Source organism: Moschus berezovskii, chromosome 20 (genome assembly GCF_049115385.1).
Source record: "Moschus berezovskii isolate FMDL1 chromosome 20, NW_MosBer_1.0, whole genome shotgun sequence".
Taxonomy (NCBI): Eukaryota; Metazoa; Chordata; class Mammalia; order Artiodactyla; family Moschidae; genus Moschus; species Moschus berezovskii.
In genome coordinates this window covers 35766921-35785501 of record NC_142479.1, presented here as the reverse complement: position 1 = coordinate 35785501, position 18581 = coordinate 35766921, and the positions used below count along the sequence as shown (strand labels likewise).

General features: G+C 49.3%; 1 protein-coding gene across 11 annotated transcripts in view; it reads right to left on the bottom strand.

Moving 5' to 3' along the window:
- RAP1GAP2 (RAP1 GTPase activating protein 2) overlaps positions 1-18581 on the bottom strand; it is a 208492-nt gene that overhangs the window by 127818 nt on the left and 62093 nt on the right. For 2 of the 11 annotated variants that reach the window (XM_055403728.2, XM_088828784.1), the window contains exon 1: positions 18020-18165. The exons of the other annotated variants lie outside the window; for them this stretch is intronic. In XM_055403728.2, coding sequence (XP_055259703.2) covers positions 18020-18126 — 107 coding nt within the window. In that variant the 5' untranslated portion in view covers positions 18127-18165. Of the gene's footprint in view, positions 1-18019; positions 18166-18581 lie in introns of those variants that run through there. 11 annotated transcript variants of the gene reach the window in all.

Below are 18581 nucleotides of genomic sequence, written 5' to 3'. Positions count from 1 at the left end.
AAAAACCATAGCTTTGACTAGACAGACCTTTGTTTTGTTTTTTTTTTTTTTTTAACAGAGGAAAATTTATGCGTCGAACCTGGACTGGTCACTTATGATAATATACATGCTACAATTCCATTCTCCCCAATCATTCCACCTTCACCCTCTCCCACAGAGTCCCAAAGACTGTTCTAAATGCCTATGTCTCTTAGACAGACCTTTGTTGGCAAGTGACTAAACTGATTCTCCAAAAAGTTAAGTAATGTATCTATCCAATCGTAAAACCAAGAAGTAGGAAAGTCAGGATTTAAACCCAGGCAGTCTGACCCCAGACTCTCATGCCGTGCTTTTTTGGTTTCTTCTATTTTTTTCTTTTGGTCTGTTGACTTTTTCACTTTTTTTTCAGTTGCAGTAAAACACATAACAAAAAATTCCATAATGACCATTTTAAAGTATACAATTTGGTGGCTTTAGGGATATTCACAACGTTGTCCAACCATCACCACCGCAAAGGTCCTATTTCCAGAACTTTTTCATCACCCCAAAGGAAACTGACCTGGTGACTTTTGAATGAGTAATACATTCATGTAGTCCAAAAGTCGACAATTATTGGAAGATATACAGTGAAAGGCCTCATCTTAGCTTTGTCTCAATCTGTCCAGTTCCCACTTGGCCCATGAAAAGATTTTTACACCTCCTTCTGTAGCATCTTTATGCAAATATAAAACAATACAAAGACAGCATCCTATTTTCCCCTTTTTTTACACAAAAGTTAAATATATTACACTTCCATTCTGCACCTTGCTTTCTTTACTCAAAATATCTTGGGAGAACTTACTGTCGCTACATAGAAAGCTTCACCATTCTTTACTAAGTAACATAGTAGCCCACGGCATGAATGTGAAATTTAGGTAACCAGTTCTCTATTGATAGGCAATTGGTTGTTTCCAATGTTTTGCTATTTCAAATAATATCATGGTGAATTGATCTTGTACTGCACCATTCCACATGTGGAAATATACAAGGGGAAATATCCCCTTGGTTAAAGGGGACACGCATGCATAATGATGGCAAGTGTTGCCAAACTGTGCTGCTTATAGGATGGTACCAGTTGATCTGTTAAAATCATACAAGAAAAAGGGCCCTGGAACTTCCCTGGTGGTCCAATGGTTAAAACTCTGTGCCTCCAATGCAGGGGATGCAAGTTTGAACCCTGGTCAGGGAACTAAGATCCCACGTGCTGTGTGGCTCAGTCAAAAGAAAAGAAAGAAGGCCCACATGCTCACCCAACACACTGTGCTAGCTCTTGTGTCTGGAACCAGGACCAAAGCAGCTTGTGTTTTACCTGCCCAACTCACTCTTATCCCTTCCTCTAATAATAAAACTCCCCACCCCTACTTCGGGGATCTGATCCTCTCCCACTGAAAAGGACTTGTACAGTCACGGTACCGACACTGGCCACAGGGATGAGCCCCTGACTCAGGCTGGGCCATCGCTGGCCCCCACCCTCACCCCATACAGGGACTGATGCAGAGCTCAGGGCGTGATCCAAGACAAGCAGAATTCCTCCTTGGGATTTACCTAACTGGAGTTGGTGAAAGGAGATATTATTTTTTTCCCTCCCAGGAGGAAAAGGGATTGAAATGTAAACCCACAGTGGTCTGCCACCATGGTTTCAACATCATGGGAAGAGATGTCCCAAGAGAATGAAGCCAACACAGGGAGAGACACAGACACAAGAGACAGAGGAAGACAGACAGCTCATGGTCCTGGATCCAGCTGTTCCTGAAGCCGTTTCTGAAAATGCGTTACGCCCGCCAATGTATTCTCTGACCTTATTTGGCTGATTCAACCTGGGCTTCTGTCGCCTGCCCTCAAGAGTCCTGACTAATACACTGTGTATAAAATATAACCCCAATTGTGTTATAATACAGAGAAACAGGTGTAGATGCAGATGTAAATATACTGTGTGGGAGGGTGTGCATTTGAATGGGAAAAAAGACCAGAGAAAATGTATTAAATGTTAATAGTGGTTATCTCTGCAAATCCCCCATCTGGGATTGCAGATGATTTTTATTTTAGTCTTTGTACTTTTCTGTGTTTTCCAATTTTTCTGCAAGGAACATGGATTTTAAAAATATAATAAATGTTTCTTAAAAAAAAAATCCAACTGGCGAGAAGCAGCCCAGAAAACACTCAGAGGAAGGTTCTGAGCACGTGCTGTGGTCAGGAGCAGCAGAGATGCCCTCTCTGCATGGTCCACGCACCCTGGGGTGGCCGCTGCCCGTCTCAGGGCCGGCTGGCAGGTCACTGAGGGTGGCCACTTCGTGTGCACAGGCCCCAGTCTTCCATCGTGCGGCCACACAGGCTCTGGTCTGTGCCCCAAGGTCAGCACAGGGTCAGGGCTCTTCTCTTCATACTGAGACCATGCTGAGCCCCTCCCATAGTTCCCACCTATTCCTAATCCCCTCAGCCTCTGAGGAGAGCCGTGTGCGCGCGCGCGAGCGTGTGTGTGTGTGTGTGTGTGTGTGTTGGTCGCTCAGTCATGTCCGACTCTTTGCAACCCCCATGAATTGTAGCCTGCCAGGCTCCTCTGAACATGGGATTCTCCAGACAAGAATACTGGAGTGGGTTGACATGCCCTTCTCCAGGGGATCATCCCAACCCAGGGATCAAACCTGAATCTCCAGCATTGACAGGCAGATTCTTTATCATCTGAGCCACCAGGGAAGCCCTGAGGAGAGCCCCATAATGCACTGGCAAATGCCTGTCCATGAGCAGTTGATCGCAGGAAAGAAAATACGGGTTACAAGGAGAGCTCACAGGAGGGGACCCCGCCCCTCCGGCACCTGCTCCCTGGACTGACCTTCCCCAGCAACACATGACCATCAGTGGGGAGTGAAGCTTGGGCAGGACAGAAGCTTGGGGGACCCCCAACTTCAGCACTATCAGGGAAGGAAGGACTGTCGCTTCCCTGAAGTCCCCAAGGCACTCTGGGTCCAAATGCATCTCCATTTTCACAGAAATGGGACTAGAGCCGCCTTCATCTGCCCACCCCATCTCCACCCAGGGAAACACTCTTTTATCTGCTTTACGTTTTAGGATCCTGAATAAGATTTTTTTTTTTTTTAACCACCGTAGCCATTTTTAAGTGTGCGATTCAGTATTGCACAGCCATCACCACAATCCGGTTCCAGAACTTTTTTCAGAACCCTTAACAGAAGCTTTGTATACATTAAACAATAATTCTCCCTAACCTACCCCCTTAGCCCCCGGTAACCTCTATTCTAGGGCTTCCCTGCTGGCTCAGATGGTAAAGAATCAGCCTGCAATGCAGAAGACTGGGGTTTGATACCTGGGTAGGGAAGATCCTCTGGAGGAGGAAATAGCAACCCACTCCAGTATTCTTGCCTGGAGAATCCCATGGACAGAAGAGCCTGGCGGGCTACAGTCCATGGGGTCACAAAGAGCGACATGACTGAGCAATTAACACACACACAAGCTCTACTCTACTTTGAATTTTTGTGTCTCTTTGAATTTATCTATTCCAAGTACCTCACACAAATGGAATCATCCAATCTCTGTCATATTGTGTCTGGCTTAGCTCATTTAGCACAATATTTTCTTTTTTTGGCCACAACTCATAGTTTGCCAGATCTAGTTCCCCAACCAGGGAGTGAACCCACATCCTCTGCAGTGAAAGCACAGAGTCCCAAACACTAGACAACCAGGGAATTCCCAGAACAATGTTTCAAAGTTCATCCACATGGTATCAGCATTCCATTGCATGGGCTTCCAAGGTGGCGCTAGTGGTAATCCGTCTGCCAATGCAGGAGATGTAAGAAATGGAATGCGTGCGTGCATGTTAAGTCACTTCATCTCTGTCCGACTCTTTGCAACCCTACAGACCACAGCCTGCCAGGCTCCTCTGTCCATGGGATTCTCCAGACAAGAGTACTGGAGTGGGTTGCCATTTCCTTCTCCAGGGGATCTTCCTGACCCAGAGATCAAACCCACATCTCTCTAAACCAGCAGAGCCAGGAGAGCGGTTGGTCTTGTCCTGCCCAACTTCCATCCCCTGATCTTCTGATAGCAACATACCCAATTTCCTCAGATGACCCACCCCACCTATTGTCTCAGCCCAGGTGACTCCATCTCTGGGATCCAGAGTGGGCACAAGACCCAGGCTTGGCTAATCAGTGTACCCTATCCTGGTTAGGGAATTTGGCATGGACAGGGACATACTGTTGTATTTAAAATGGATAGCCAGGGATTTCCCTGGGGGTCCAGTAGCTAAGACTGCACCCCCAATGCAGGAGGCCTGGGTTTGATCCCTGGTCAGGGAACTAGATCCCACATGCTGCTAATAAGAGCTGCTGCTGCTGCTAAGTCGCTTCAGTTGTGTCCAACTCTGTGCGACCCCATAGACGGCAGCCCACAAGGCTCCGCCATCCCTGGGATTCTCCAGGCAAGAACACTGGAGTGGGTTGCCATTTCCTTCTCCAATGCGTGAAAGTGAAGTCGCTCAGTCGTGTCCGACTAGTAACGACCCCATGGACTGCAGCCTACCAGGCTCCTCTGTGCGTGGGATTTTCTAGGCAAGAGTACTGAAGTGGCTTGCCACTGCTGGTACAGTCAAATAAATAAATACTTTTTTTAATAAATAAATAAAATGGATAACCAACAAGGACCTACTATACAGCACAGGGAACTCTGCTCAATGCTATGTGGCAGCCTGGATGGGAGGGGAGTTTGGGGGAGACTGGATACATGTATCTGTACGGCTGAGTCCCTTCATGTGTACCTGAAACCACCACAACATTGTTAATCAGCTATACTCCAATACAAAATAAAAACGTTAAAAAATTACTCTATGAGGATGGGAATTGAACATCATTCTAATAAAACTTCACTTCCTCTTGAACAGGAATTTCCTCTAAAAAAATAAAAAACATATGCTATTCCTCTAGCCAAAGTCAAGGATGGGGGCACAAACCACTGTATCCAGGGTGAGTTACCCCTGGGACTCGGGCTGATACTACTGGTCTTCCTATTGGTGCTGCTAAACTGGCAGTATGCAAGCCTGAAGCAGCCATCATCCAACTCTGCGGATAACCTATCCAAGGATGAAGCCAACCCAAAAGACAGCAGAGCCTAGAGACTGAGAAAGAAAAACGGGGTCCAATGAAGCCCTGGATCCAGCCATCCCTGAATCGTGCCCTCTGAACTTTCTAATTGACCTAATCCAACACACCTTTTTTTCCTTTAAGTTAACTTGAATGGGGGTCTGTCACTTACAATCAAAAGATTCCTGACTAATTCCGCTCAATTTCCAATCACGGAGTCATTTGGGGGACTTTCCTGGTGGCCCAGTGGTTAAGACTCTGTGCTTCCACTGCAGGCGGCACGGGTTCAAGCCCTGATCAACAAACTAAGATCCTACGTGCTATAAATTAAAATTTTTAATTTTAAAAAAAATTGTTTTTAAAAAGAGTCATTTTGGAGGTACCACCCTCCAACACAAAGACCCTCTAACCTGAAACCCCTGATTAAACAGATGGCATTAAAACAAATGTTAGACCATTGTTCTTCAAAACACAAAGATCATTTTGAAGTTTACGTCCCCTTACAATCTTCCCATCAGGCACGGCAAATTATCTTTTCTTGCTGTTCAGACAAGGAAACTGAGTCACAAACTGATTTATTCACTATTAAATAAAAAGCTTTGGTCTCTTGGGAAAAAATTAAAAGACAAATGTTAGAGAACTCTATTTCAACTGTAACTTTGACTGATTCTTTGTTTATATGCTAACTGCGGTTCCACACTACCACATAGGTTTGGGGGTGAGGGTCACAGAGCAGTGAAGCCTCCCACTGCCTAATCTGTGCTTCTCTCCCTGCCATTCAGCACCAACCACAAAATGGACCCAGATGACCTTGAGCTGTCATTTCCTGCTTTCCTCACCATGAAATTCACATCACAGTCCAACTGGGTTCTGAACGTGTCCCCTGCTCTTCCCACCTCCATTCCTTTGTTTACACGTGCTATTGAACTAGAATGTAGTTCCCTGCTTCATCATTCCCTTCTGAAATCTTCAGGCTCCACACCGTGTACCGTGCGTACTCAGTCATGTTTGACTCTTTGCGACCCATGGACTGTAGTCTGCCAGGCTCCTCTGTCCGTGGAATTCTCCAGGCAAGAATACTGGAGTGGGTTGCCATTTCCTCCTCCAGAGGATCTTCCTGACCCAGGAATCAAACCCACATCTCCTGTGCCTCCTGCACTGCAGGCAGATTCTTTACCACTGAGCCATCGAGGAAGTCCATGGCCCACCTCAAACACCACCAATTCCAAGAAGCCTTCCTCGGGTGGCCCCCAGGGAGCCAGGCACCTCTTCTCCAGCACCCCCACCTCTGATCTTGGGTTCACACTACCTGTCTGATCTCTCCTTCCAGGGCACAGGCTGCCTGAGGCAGGAAGAGTATCTCATTCTCCTCCTGAACCCTGTCGTCCAGGGCCTGGTACATACCCTGTGCTCCACGTAAAGTGATGGCCATGAACTGAAGCAGCACAGTGAACGTCTGGAACCCAACTCATTTAGAAGCAGGCCTGCCACCCGCATTTGCATTTACGAGGAGAAAGAGAGGGCAAATGCTGCAGGGGGGGGGCGGCACCTTCCAGCAGCAGGGAGGTCAGAGGACCTGCGGCGTGGAAGCCAGGTGGCCTTGTTCCCATCACTTGTACCACAGCCTGTGTCCTGCTCCGCGTGGCTGTGCCCTTGGGGGACCTTGTCGGCTATCGGCAACTGGCCTTGGTTAAAGTCAAATTCAAAAGCCCTTTCTGGCATATTTGCAGACAGAGTTTTCAGACAGCCTGCTTTGGTTACCCCTTGATTTACACACTCTTCCTGCCTTTCCATCTCGGATTAAGTATCTTAATAAAATAAATGTTCTATTAAAATACAGATGGCACGGGGAACCCAGGCTCCGGCCCAGATCTTCCCATTCTCATAAAGGAGCGGGAATTTCTATCCTAATTAGTGAGGACAACAGCCAAGAGACCTTTCAGCTTATCTGACGCCTGAGAGGACAGAATCCTCCCCCACCTAAGGCTCCATGGAACGCGCCCTCCCCCCACCCATCAATTAAGGCCTGGGGTTCAAAAGAAGCCCAGCTGCCCAAGAGATCGACCCTTCCTTACAAAATAACAAAACTGTGCTAAAGTGTCATGGTTCACTATAACCTGAAGCCTTTTCATACACTTGGTAGGTGTCTCATACGCCTGAGATACAGTACAGTCCACTTCACAGAAGGTGAAAGTCAAGGGCAGAGAGGTCAAGGCACTTGGCCAGGGTCACCATGTAACAGGCGAAAGGACAAAAGCCTAGAATTTGGCATCAGGCTGGGGTCTGAAACTCAGCTCTCCTATACAAGCTGAGTGACACTGGATGTGTCACTCCTGAACCTCCGCTTCCTCCTCCGTGAAAAATGGAAATCACGATGAGCAGTCTTTCAGAGAATGAAACTAGTGAGGTTCAAGTGCCAGCCCAGTGCCATGCCCGGAGTGGAGCTCAGTACTAGTTGTCATCCCTGTCCCTTCTCTTGGGAATTCCTGAATCTGTGTTCTATGGAACCCAGCCTCCCATCATCTCTGTTATTTTGTTTGGGAGGCAGATAGGGAGGAAAGGACAGGAGGAACATCTACACGCAAATGAACAGTGGCCATTCTCCAGCCCAGCTCCTTCAGGGCACCCAGCCACACTGTCAGGACCCCTCATTTCCAGTCACAATGGACTTGCCCCAAACCAAGGAGACCCAAGGGCATGCCTAGCTAAGACCCAACCCCCAGTCTGCATATTTCATTAATTACACAGAGCTCCCCAACCCTGAGCCTCCTGCTTCCCACTCTATATCCAGTCCCTCACACTCTATATCCAGTGGGGGTAGGTGTCAGAGGGGCAGCCAGGTATGGGTGCTGGGGTGAGCGGGAGGGCACCAGCCCCACATGGAGCTGGCAACTGGCAGTGGAAGTGCCAGGTGGGAAGGCAGGCCCGGCCAACATTGCCAGAGCTTCTGATTTCTCCATAGAAGGCTGAAATACACATTAGTAACACGGAACCTTCCAATTCAAAAATACTGACTCAAAAGTGAAAAACATATGTGGGTCTAACAAGTCCCTGGAGAACAGGCAAGGCTTTGCGCTATTCCCTGCAGCATCCGCAGTGCCTCCAACAGAGTCTGGCACAGAGTGGAGACTTCTCGAAGACCTAAGGAGTCCGCAGGGGCCAGTTTCTGACTTCTGCCTCCGACTCTAAATTTCCAGGTGCCAGCTGTCCCCACTCTCTGCAGACTGGACAGTCTGGTTATAAAGCACATGACTGTGAAGAATGAGGGGAGTGGGATCCTCCACCCTTCCAAGGGTCTGTCCTGTAAACCCAGTGAGAGCTGCCCCTTGCTCAGGGGCTATTTTTGAGCCCTGAGAGCAAGCGCTTATTTTCGGGGGGGATGTTATTATTATTTTTTAAACGTTTAATTTTGTGTTGGAGTAAAGCTGATGAACAAAGTTGTGATAGTTTCAGGTGGAAGTGAAGGGACTTAGCCATACATATACATGTATCCATTCCCCAGTTGCTCATAAGTAAAGAAGCAGCCTGCAATGTAGGAGACGCAAGATACGAGTTCAATCCCTGGGTCGGGAAGACTCCCCTGGAGGAGGAAATGACAGCCCACTCCAGTATTCTTGCCGGGAAAATCCCAAGGACAGAGGAGCCTCGTGGGCTACAGCCCATGGGGTTGCAAAGAGTTGGACATGACTAACCACCCCAGCACATTCTCCCCCAAACTCCCCTCCATCCACATAATACTGCCACATAATATTGAGCAAAGTTCCACGTGCTATACAGTAAGTCCTTGTTGGTTATCCATTTAAAATATAGCAGTGTGTACATGTGCCTCCCTAACTCCCTAACAATCCCTTACCGCCATCCTTCCTCCTGGTAACCACAAGTTTGTGCTTTGAGAGTAAGCATTTATGACAAGTATTAGCACAGTGCCCTGACTGTACCACACACATTCAGTGTGGTTGGTAAAGATCTTTACAACAAAGAAACAGAAAAGTGGGAAGGAAGGGAAGGATAGGGAGGGGGCGGCTTTGACCAACAACCAGCTCCCACCCCACCACCCCCCTTCAGAGAAGTGGCCCCGCAGGGTCAGCCCACCCCCAAAGGGCTCTGGGAAGCACTTGGCCAGGGCTCCAGCCTTCATGAAACAGAGTGTTCACAACTGATAAGCTTAAAAGCAAGTGACAATTTTTCAACCCAGCCTCACTCCAAGGCAGTGAATAAACACAGCACGGGCTCCAGGTCCCCAGTGAACACGTCTGGAAGGAGAGGGGAAGGTGAAACCAGGCTCATCTGTCCCTAGAAACCAGTGCAGAGTCTGGCACCATCCACCATGGTCGAACTGGGCATCCCCACTCAGAAATTCCAACTCATGACATGAGTTCCCTTTATCACGGTCAAGGCTACCCCAGGTACCACCCAGATGCAAGGCAATGGGCCGACTCCATAGTAATTATAACTGGACTGTGGAGGAGCCTGAGGGAGCCTGCTGGGGTGTTGGAAAGTGCTACATCTGACCCGGGGTGGTGTCTACACAGGCAGATACATATGTGGCAATTCACTGAGCGGCGTCTTTAAGACTTGTACACTCACTATATGGATGTTACACCTCAGTATATTCATAATAACAGCAGCGGCACGGAATAAGCACTTCTCAGAAGCCAGGCACTGCCTGAGTGCTTATCCTGAGTTCCAGATAATATAATGGTTAAGATCACAGCCTTTGGACTGCAGTAGAAGCAGGTTAAAATCCCCGTTCCTCCACCTCTGATTCTGTCCCCAGCACGATCCTCGACCTCTGAGCCTCTGTCCCTCAACTAGAAGACGAAGATAATAACTGGTAGAATTGATAGACACACACACAAGCCCTCAGCCCAGAGCCTCGCAAACAGTAAGCCTCAAAAGGTTCTGGCTTGTGACAACCATTCAGTCCTCAACGACCCGGATGCTTTAGCATCCGTTCTAACGTAAGAGAAACAGGTGCCCTTACTCCCTAAGCCACAGACATGTCAGCACCACCTTCCCCATCTTCCCCAAATCCACGTACCACCTATTACTTCTATAAACACTTCTCTTTAAATTGATTCGCAATTTTTCACTTAAACAAATTTACTTTTTTAAAGTGTTATGTAAGTGTCGTACATAGAAATCCAGCATCACTTGCCAGAATTCTTTTTTTTCTTTTTAATAGCTATTAAAACAAAAAATGCTTGTCCACCTGAAATCTTCTTGCCTACCTCCTTTCCTTTTTATGGATTCTGGAGGCAAATAAACTCCGTTTGTTGGGGGGGTGTGGGGCGGGGTGGGAACCAGGCTGGGGGTAGGGGGGGGCCTCATCTGCTTAAAATGACTGAGAAACTTCCTGAGCCCTTCAGCAGCCCCGGAGAGCACAGAAGTGATTCTCGCTGGTTTAACCAAGCAAGCCTGGCAAGCCCTCTATTTGGCAACATCCTGGTAACCAGCCATCTGTGCACTACAAGGGCTCCCAAGAGATAAAGCTACATTTCGAAAAAAATACATATTTGCTAATGGCGACTGATTGCTAATTCAGGAGCCCACTGGCCCCTCTTTAGCATGAATGAAGGGACCCTGCTGCTGCCTATGAGGCAGCAGCTCCAGGACCCGAAATCTAGGAACCCAGAGTCAGGACAGTCCTGGAATCTCAGTCGCAGCTTCAGGATGGGCTGGACTCAGCCGGGACCCTCCCAGCTATGGGTCCCCGAACCACGCAGAGGCAGGAAGGAGTCAGAGGAATAACATGAAAAATACACACGTGCAAGTGATCAGGTTCATTTCTCCCCAAAATCCCTTGTGGAAGGAAAGGAACAAGAGGCAAGGGGGGAAATCTCAGACGAGAAAGGAGCTCCCTGGTGGCCCAGTGGTTAAGACTCCATGCCTGCACTGCAGAGGGTGCAGGTTCAACCACCGGTCAGGGAAGTTCTGCATGCCACATGGTGTGGCCAAAAAAAAAGAAAGAAAAGAGACATCTTGAAACCCATCTGAGAGAGCACTGCAGTATTAAGAGAACTTCAAGGTAAGAAGCAGCGAACACATTTTGCCTGAGGGGTCAGTGAGTCTCATGAGCACCCACTCATTCATTCAGTAAATATTTACCGAGCGCTCCTGTTCTCAGCAATGATGTGAAAAAGGCAAAGTCCTTGGTCTCAGACAACTCGCCTTCTAGGGGAGGAGAGAGTCAATAAATTGTTTATTACCCATGCTAGATGATATCAGTTAACGGTAGGTGCCATGGAGGAAATAAATCAGGGTAAAGTTGTAACGGCTGGAATGAGCTGCTTAGGTTGGATGGTCAGAGGAGTCCTTTTGGAGGAGATGACATCTGAGTTGAGAGCCAGGTGATGAGGAAGCATGGTTAGTGAAGTCACTGTAAATACTGCTACTGCTACTGCTAAGTCACTTCAGTCGTGTCCGACTCTGTGTGACCCCATAGACGGAAGCCCACCAGGCTCCCCCGTCCCTGGGATTCTCCAGGCAAGAACACTGGAGTGGGTTGCCATTTCCTTCTCCAATGTGTAAAAGTGAAAAGTGAAAGTGAAGTCTAGCATGTGTAAAAGGCCTGGGGCAGAAGCAAGCTTGGCGTGTTCTAGAAACAGAGAGAGGCCTTTGCAACTGAAGTACAGTGATCACAGTGAGGAAAGGGGGAACAAGGTCAGAGGTAAGTTCACAGAACCAGGGAGCAGATGTGCACCCAGCTGCAGACTTTGGATTTCATTTCAAGGGTAATGGAGGCACTTCCCTGTGGTCCAGTGGTTAAGACTCCATGCTCCTAACACAGGGGATGCAAGTGCAATCCCTGATCGAGAAACAAAGATCCCACATGCTGCACAGCTCCAAAAATAAATAAACGCATTAAAAAGAAAAACTTTAAAAAACAAAATTTTAAAAAATAAAGTATAATGGAAAGCCCATGGAGAGCTACTTGCAGTAGACAGACTTGATTGTATTTGAATTTTTTTGTATTGTTTTGTATTTGAGTTTTTAAAACTCCACTGTGGCCACCATCAGAAGAATAGGTGAGGGGAACAAGAAGTGAGGAGCCCAATTAGGAGATTGAAATAATGGCTCAAAAGGAATCTAATACACTTATTTGCGCCTCAAATTCCATTCCTTAACTCCTCAGACTGGCAGTGAGGCTAAAAGTGGGAAGCTGGTTAAAGGGAAAGAGCTGTTCTTTAAAGCAACGACAGCAAGTGGCTCAAGCGTGAGACAAGGGTGAGCACCAGGCCCTTCCACAGCGGGCAGGACCAAGCCACCTCCTAAGATGAGAATAAGCAGCCGTCTGTTCCGGGGCCTGGGAGCAGACCAGCTCCTGCCTTGTGCCCTTTCCAGCCCCAGGACTCTGGGGCTCCAAGGCCAGGACTCCTGGACACTCCTCAGGCTCAGACTCCACGCAGCTGGAAGGGCTGTCACCAGCTCTCCCATGTGAGAACCCAGACATCATCCATGACACCAGCCTTCAAACCCTAAGGACAAAGCAATCAGTGACTGCTAATATCACAAAAGCAGACAACCGGACAACTCCACTAGGGTATATGGTGCTCAGTCACTCAGTCATGTCTGACTCTTTGTGACCCCATGGACTGAAGCCCACCAAGTTTCTCTGTCCATGGAATTCTCCAAGCAAGAATACTGGAGTGGGTTGCCATTTCCTTCTCCAGGGGATTTTCCCAACCCAAGGATCAAACCCAGGTCTCCTGCACTGCAGGCAGATTCTTTACCATCTGAGCCACCAGGGAAGCCTAACTTCCACTAACACAGTCACAACAACAACAACAAAAAATCATACCCAAATCTACTGTAGCCTCTAAAGCTAAATACCACTGACACTTACATAGGGGACAGGAGAACATGTTAAATGACACCCAGAGACTCCATCCACAAAATCCTGACTGTGGGAAACTCCCCAAGACAAGCAACCCAGTTTCTTCGATAAAGAAATTATAAGGAGGAAAGAAAAAAAAAAAGAGCTGTAGGAGAAAACTTATAATGAGACGTATCACCAATCACACTGGATTTTGTGAATCTTAACCCCAAAACACTTTAGAAAAACTTCTATGAGGCAAAAAAAAGAAATAATCATCTTTGACTGGGGGAATATGAGACAGTAAATGAACCATAAAATCTAAATAAAAAATAAAACTTTTAAGAGGCAATTAGGGAAATCTGAACACTGACTAAATGTGATATTAAGAAATTATTGTTAACTTAGGGGGTGTGATCATTGCTAGTTTTTCAGAAGAACTCTTATCTTTAAGACGCATGCAATATTTAAGAATGAAATGATATAAAGTCTGAAATGATTTGATTTACTTCAAAATAATCTTGCGGGGAGTGAATTAGTAAATAAATGAAATAAGATTGGCCATGAGTTGATAAAAGCTGAAACTGGGTATTGTATGAGACCATTTTCTCCAGTTTTGTGCATGCTTGGAAAGTTCCACAATAAAAAGGTGTTTTTCTTTAAGCCAAGGATGAGCTTTTTCTAATAACCTACACAGGATTAACCCTCTATACATTACGCCCCACCATGGAGGGATCACACTCATTAGATTCACTGTTCTGCCCCACAGAGCCTGCCATGAGTGACTTGCTGAATGATGGGTGAATTTACGTTTTCCTCCTTGTAAACCCCATGGTTGGACTTGTCCCAAAATAACTACCCCCGTAAGACGTGGATTTTTCTTTCACTTATGATAACTGACCCCTCTCCAGTTCCAAACGTCACACCAGCAGCCACATGGACTTTATCCACACATTTCAGAAGGTAAATATTTTGATTATGTTCCCCAGTTTCGAACCAACTGCCAAAGATGCCCGTTGCCCCGAGTCAATCCTTAGGCAGGTTGATAAGAAGTCCGGGGTCCCCAAGGAGGAGAGAGGGGTCTGAGGCTCTCAAGGAAGAGAAAAGGACAAATATTTTTTTCTACATTGCCTTGTCTTGGTCAATATAACAATGTATCTTGCTCAAGGACATGTTTCTCCTTAACAAGAACCTTCTGACTAATCTTGTTAACTTAAAACTTGTATACTGTGGGAGTGGGTCTGGTAAGACCTTTCTATTGTTAGTTCTAATCTTGTTAATTTAAGATGTATGTTGTGGGAGTGGGTCTGATGAAAGTATATAAAGCCTTGCTAAGACTACCAAGGGGGACACTCTCCATCCCCCTTCTGATGTCTGTGTCAGAAGCTTTCTCTGCCCCTTTTCATACTTTAATACAAAAGCTCTTGAGTGGTTGAGTCTGGTCCCTGGTCCCAAAGCTGCATCTTCTTCGGAGATCATGAAACTGACACTGTACACCATAAGCTATCACCCCTTCAGAGGGCACCATCCCCTCATTACCGACTTCTATGATCACTGAAGCCATGCTCTGGATCTTACCCCGCTCTGCCACATCTATATGCTCTGAAAATCAGAGCACTCTAAAGCAGCTCTCCAGGGACTTCCTTGGTGGTCCAGTGGCTAAGACTCTGTGCTCCCAATGCAAGGGGTCTGGGTTTGATCCCCAATCAGGGGACGAGATCCCATATGGAGCAACTAGAAGATCTTGAATGCTGAAACTAAGACCCAAAGCAGCCAAATAAAGAAAGAAAGAAAAGAAAACAAAGGTGCTCTCCTTCACAGAGGTTTCCAAATTGCCATCACCAAGGAAGGCTTTGTTCAGGTGCCTCCTTGGAACCACACTCAAATTCAATCCCCTCTCAGATGCAACATTGCTTCCATAGGATCACAGGTGCTAGAATTCCTGGAAGATGATAGGAAAGAAGCAGGACCTCCAGGTTGTCCCAAAACTCCCACAGAGCCGTCAGATCAAGGCTGGTGAGCCCCACTCCCATCTCTCCAGGAGGCAAACTGAGGCTGGAGGTTCCAGTACTGTTCTCAGGACCTACCAAGAATGCCTGGGAATCTCCTGCTTCTGCGCCCATATGGATTACCAATGTTGTAACCACTCTCCCTGGCATACCTCCCTCCCCTCCCAAACAATATTTCCAAGTGGCCTGGGGAGGGCAGGAAGATGAAGGACCACTGGGCCATTACTACAAGACACACAGTACCTTACATCCCTCATGGCCAACAGCCAGGAGTATTATCTGCACAGGGCTGTCAATTAGAGGTGCTGGGAAGATCGATGGGTGAATCAAGCCTTCTGGGATGGATGACAAGGGGACCTGAATCTGACCTGACCCTGTGATGAGAGGGGGGAGGAAGGAGGAACCTGGCAAATTTCACACTCAGCATGGAGCTTAGGAAGTGCTTAAGAGAGGCTGGCAGCTGCAGTCTGCTCCAGGGCCCCCATGGCCAGTGCCTGCAGAGCAAGGGTCAATCGTGAGCACAGATTTCAGACACTCAGAGACAAAGAAACTCCAGATAACAAACAGCAAGGGAAGTAAAATAAAGGTCGTTCAGCATAAGCATGAAAGCAAGCCCTCTCTTTCCTTGGTAGGTTAACTCCATGGCCAGAGCCATCAGCATGGCAGGGGCAACAGAAGAACAGGACAAAGGCAGAGGCTGAGAGGGTCACCACTGTCTGCCTGCACTGCAGGGAAGAGCACAGAGCACCCAGGAGGAAACACAAGTACCAGAAGCCTGGGGCATCCTCACCTGGGCCAATCCCTTCCTGTTCCCTGTCCAAGTCCTCTCCTGTGCCTCACTGCAGCCCCCCAACCCCAGACTCTCTGCTCAGGCCCACACCCACCTGGCTGCCTTCTCAGTCCACGCACGGCTGGTCTGGACCACTCATGGGGCTGTCACCACCTGCCATCTTACCGTGGTTCCAGGACACAGGCGCAGAGAGAGGAGAATGGGAGCGATCTGCTCAACTCCCTCCATCCTCAGGCAGGACTTCCTACCTTTCAGATGCATCATGACCCACATCATCTCCCTTGAGCCTTGCATGCCTTTTGTGGGGATGCAGAAACTGAGGCTCAGAGAGATGACTCGATCATGTCACAGTCAAGAGAGGAGGGGGGACCAGAGCTTCTAGTCCTCTGTGCAGGGCCTCTGCCACACTTCCACATTCAGCACTCAGAAACAGGAGCTGTTCTGAACCAGCTGCCTTTCCATGGAGCATGCCTCCCTTCTCATCCCTCAAAACAGGTCTAGGTGGTCTTGGAACAGCCACCCCGTATCTTTCTGACTATAGAGGGCTGGCTGGCTCACCCCCCTGTACATATAAAATGCCAAAGAGCAGGGAATGGATGAGAATCAAAGTCAAGGGGAGAATGGGGCCCAGACCTGGAGCCCTGAGCTCCCAAGTCCTGCTGGCAGCTTTTCTGCCAGACAAGTGCACCCTGAGCATCATTCATTCCTAGATCACCTGCAGAATTCGTGCCATGTTCTACACCATCTGTACTATTTCTACTAAATAGACTCATTCTTGTGACTTGACTGGACTAATTTAAAGTGATGCTTTATATCACCACTGCAAGAGAGAACATCAGTACCACTGGCCGTAACCAGGAGAGAATCCTAAAAATAAACCCTACAAAAACAACCTAAGTTGCAGGCAGGCACTGTTCCCCCACTTAAAGGCCCTGAGCCAGAGGTCTGCTCTCTCTTTGTTATAAGTGGGAGATTAGCAAGTGTTTAAAAGGTGTTAAAGTCAGACTAGCACCAACCTGAAACTTGCCCCTTGAAGAAATCACAAGGATTAGCAGAGAACTGAAAAGGGAAGAACTTTCTCACTAGGTGACTCAACGCTATTTCATGCTTAACCACCTTCAGTTACTTCACTGGAGATTCATCCCGGGCTGTGGGAAACACTGAATTACATTATAGGAAGGGGGACCGAAAGGGACGGAAGACAGCCGGACCATAGGGGACAACCCATGCCGGTTTCTCCAAGTGCTCCAGTTCACTGCCCACCACCTCCCCCAGGCACACCCCGCTTCTGGGTGAGCCCAGGGGCCGCCAGTTAACACCCAGGTATCTCTGGCTCCATTGTCCTTGTCTGAGCCCTTGATCAACGCAGAATGCAGCACTAATTCTGAACGTCTCTGGAAATTAGAATACAACAAGGGCCACCAGAGCCTGCCCCAAACCCCCACCACATCTCTGTGGACAGTCAACTCTAATGACCCCCAGCGGCTGGCAGACTTTGGGCTCATGTACCCTATAGAGAACAGAGGCTCTGCCAGCCTGTATGGCCAGTTTCCTGGGGTCCTGTGGGTCCAGGAAGCTACCTCCAAAGCTCCTTTGCCCATCCTAAACCCCACATCTCTCACCCCCACAGGTCCTCCAGCCTATCTCTGAAACAGCCTGGGAGAACGATTTTCAACATGCAGGAGCAAACAGGAGCGTAAACGCAAGAATGGTGAAAGACAGAGAAACCCAAAGACAGAGAGACGCGGAGGCGGAGGTGGAGGCGACAGACAACCTCCAAACTCGCTCCTGGCCTGCCGGCATCGTGCGCGAAGCTAGCAGATCCCAACCTGGCCGGCACCTCGCGGGCTCAGCCAAGTTGCAGAGAAGCAAATGGCATCTCCAGCGCATTGGGCCACTCGGGTCGGGGCCTGAGCCAGGGACGGTCGCCCGGGTCGAATCAATGGTACCCGCGCTGCAGGCTTTGGGAAGAATGCCGCGCTAGGCAAATTCGAGGAGTGGGGGTGAAGGGCTCGGTGCCCCTCTGTGGGGGATGGAGTCCGAAGGGTCCTCCCGGCCGCCCTCACCCACCGTCCCCCCCACCCCCGATTCAGCCAATGCCCTGCCTGGGCTTTTTCCCATAACAGCCAGTGTCCGGGGCTAAGCTCCGAACTCGCTCCCCCGACGGCGCCCGGAGTGGAGGCTTTCTCCCATCCAGCTCGGAGCCAAATGCTCTCTTGCAAAAGTCCACCCCAAAGAAAACGGGGATTGAGCCCGAAAGCGGCGGGAAGAGGGAGGTGGCGCCGCCAGGCGTTACCTTTTCTCTTTACTCTGCTTTCGGGATTTGTGCAGGAGTCCGATGAGCACCACGGCGGCGCGGATCCCAGCCTTTCGGCAATGCATCCTGCCCGCCGGCTGGGACATGGCGAGGCCGCCGGCGGTGCCCGGCCGCGCCCTCGCCCGCCCGCCGCGCGCCCCCGCCGGCCCGGCTCCGCGCGCTCCGCGACGCCCGCTCCCGGCCCCTGCGCCCGCGCCCCGCTCCCCGGCCGCTCGCCTCGCATGGGCCCCGCCCCGCCTAGGTGCACCCCGGGGGTCAGGTGACCGGGCGCTCACTTCCCGGCGACCTTCAGCGTCTCCTCGGGGCCCGCCGGGCGGCCGGTGCCCGCTCCCCCAGCGCGGGCATTTCCAAGACTCGCTCGGGGCGCGGCCCGGACGGGCGGCTCCGGGACTCCGGCTCCGACGCGCCGCCCGCGCCCCGGACGCCGCCCCGGCCCCGCCTCTCGGGCCCCGGCCCGGGGCGCCCCGGGTGCGGGCGGTAAGGGCGGCCCGGCCGCGCCGGAGGGACGGCGAGCGGCTCGCGCTCAGCGCTCGCGGGGCAC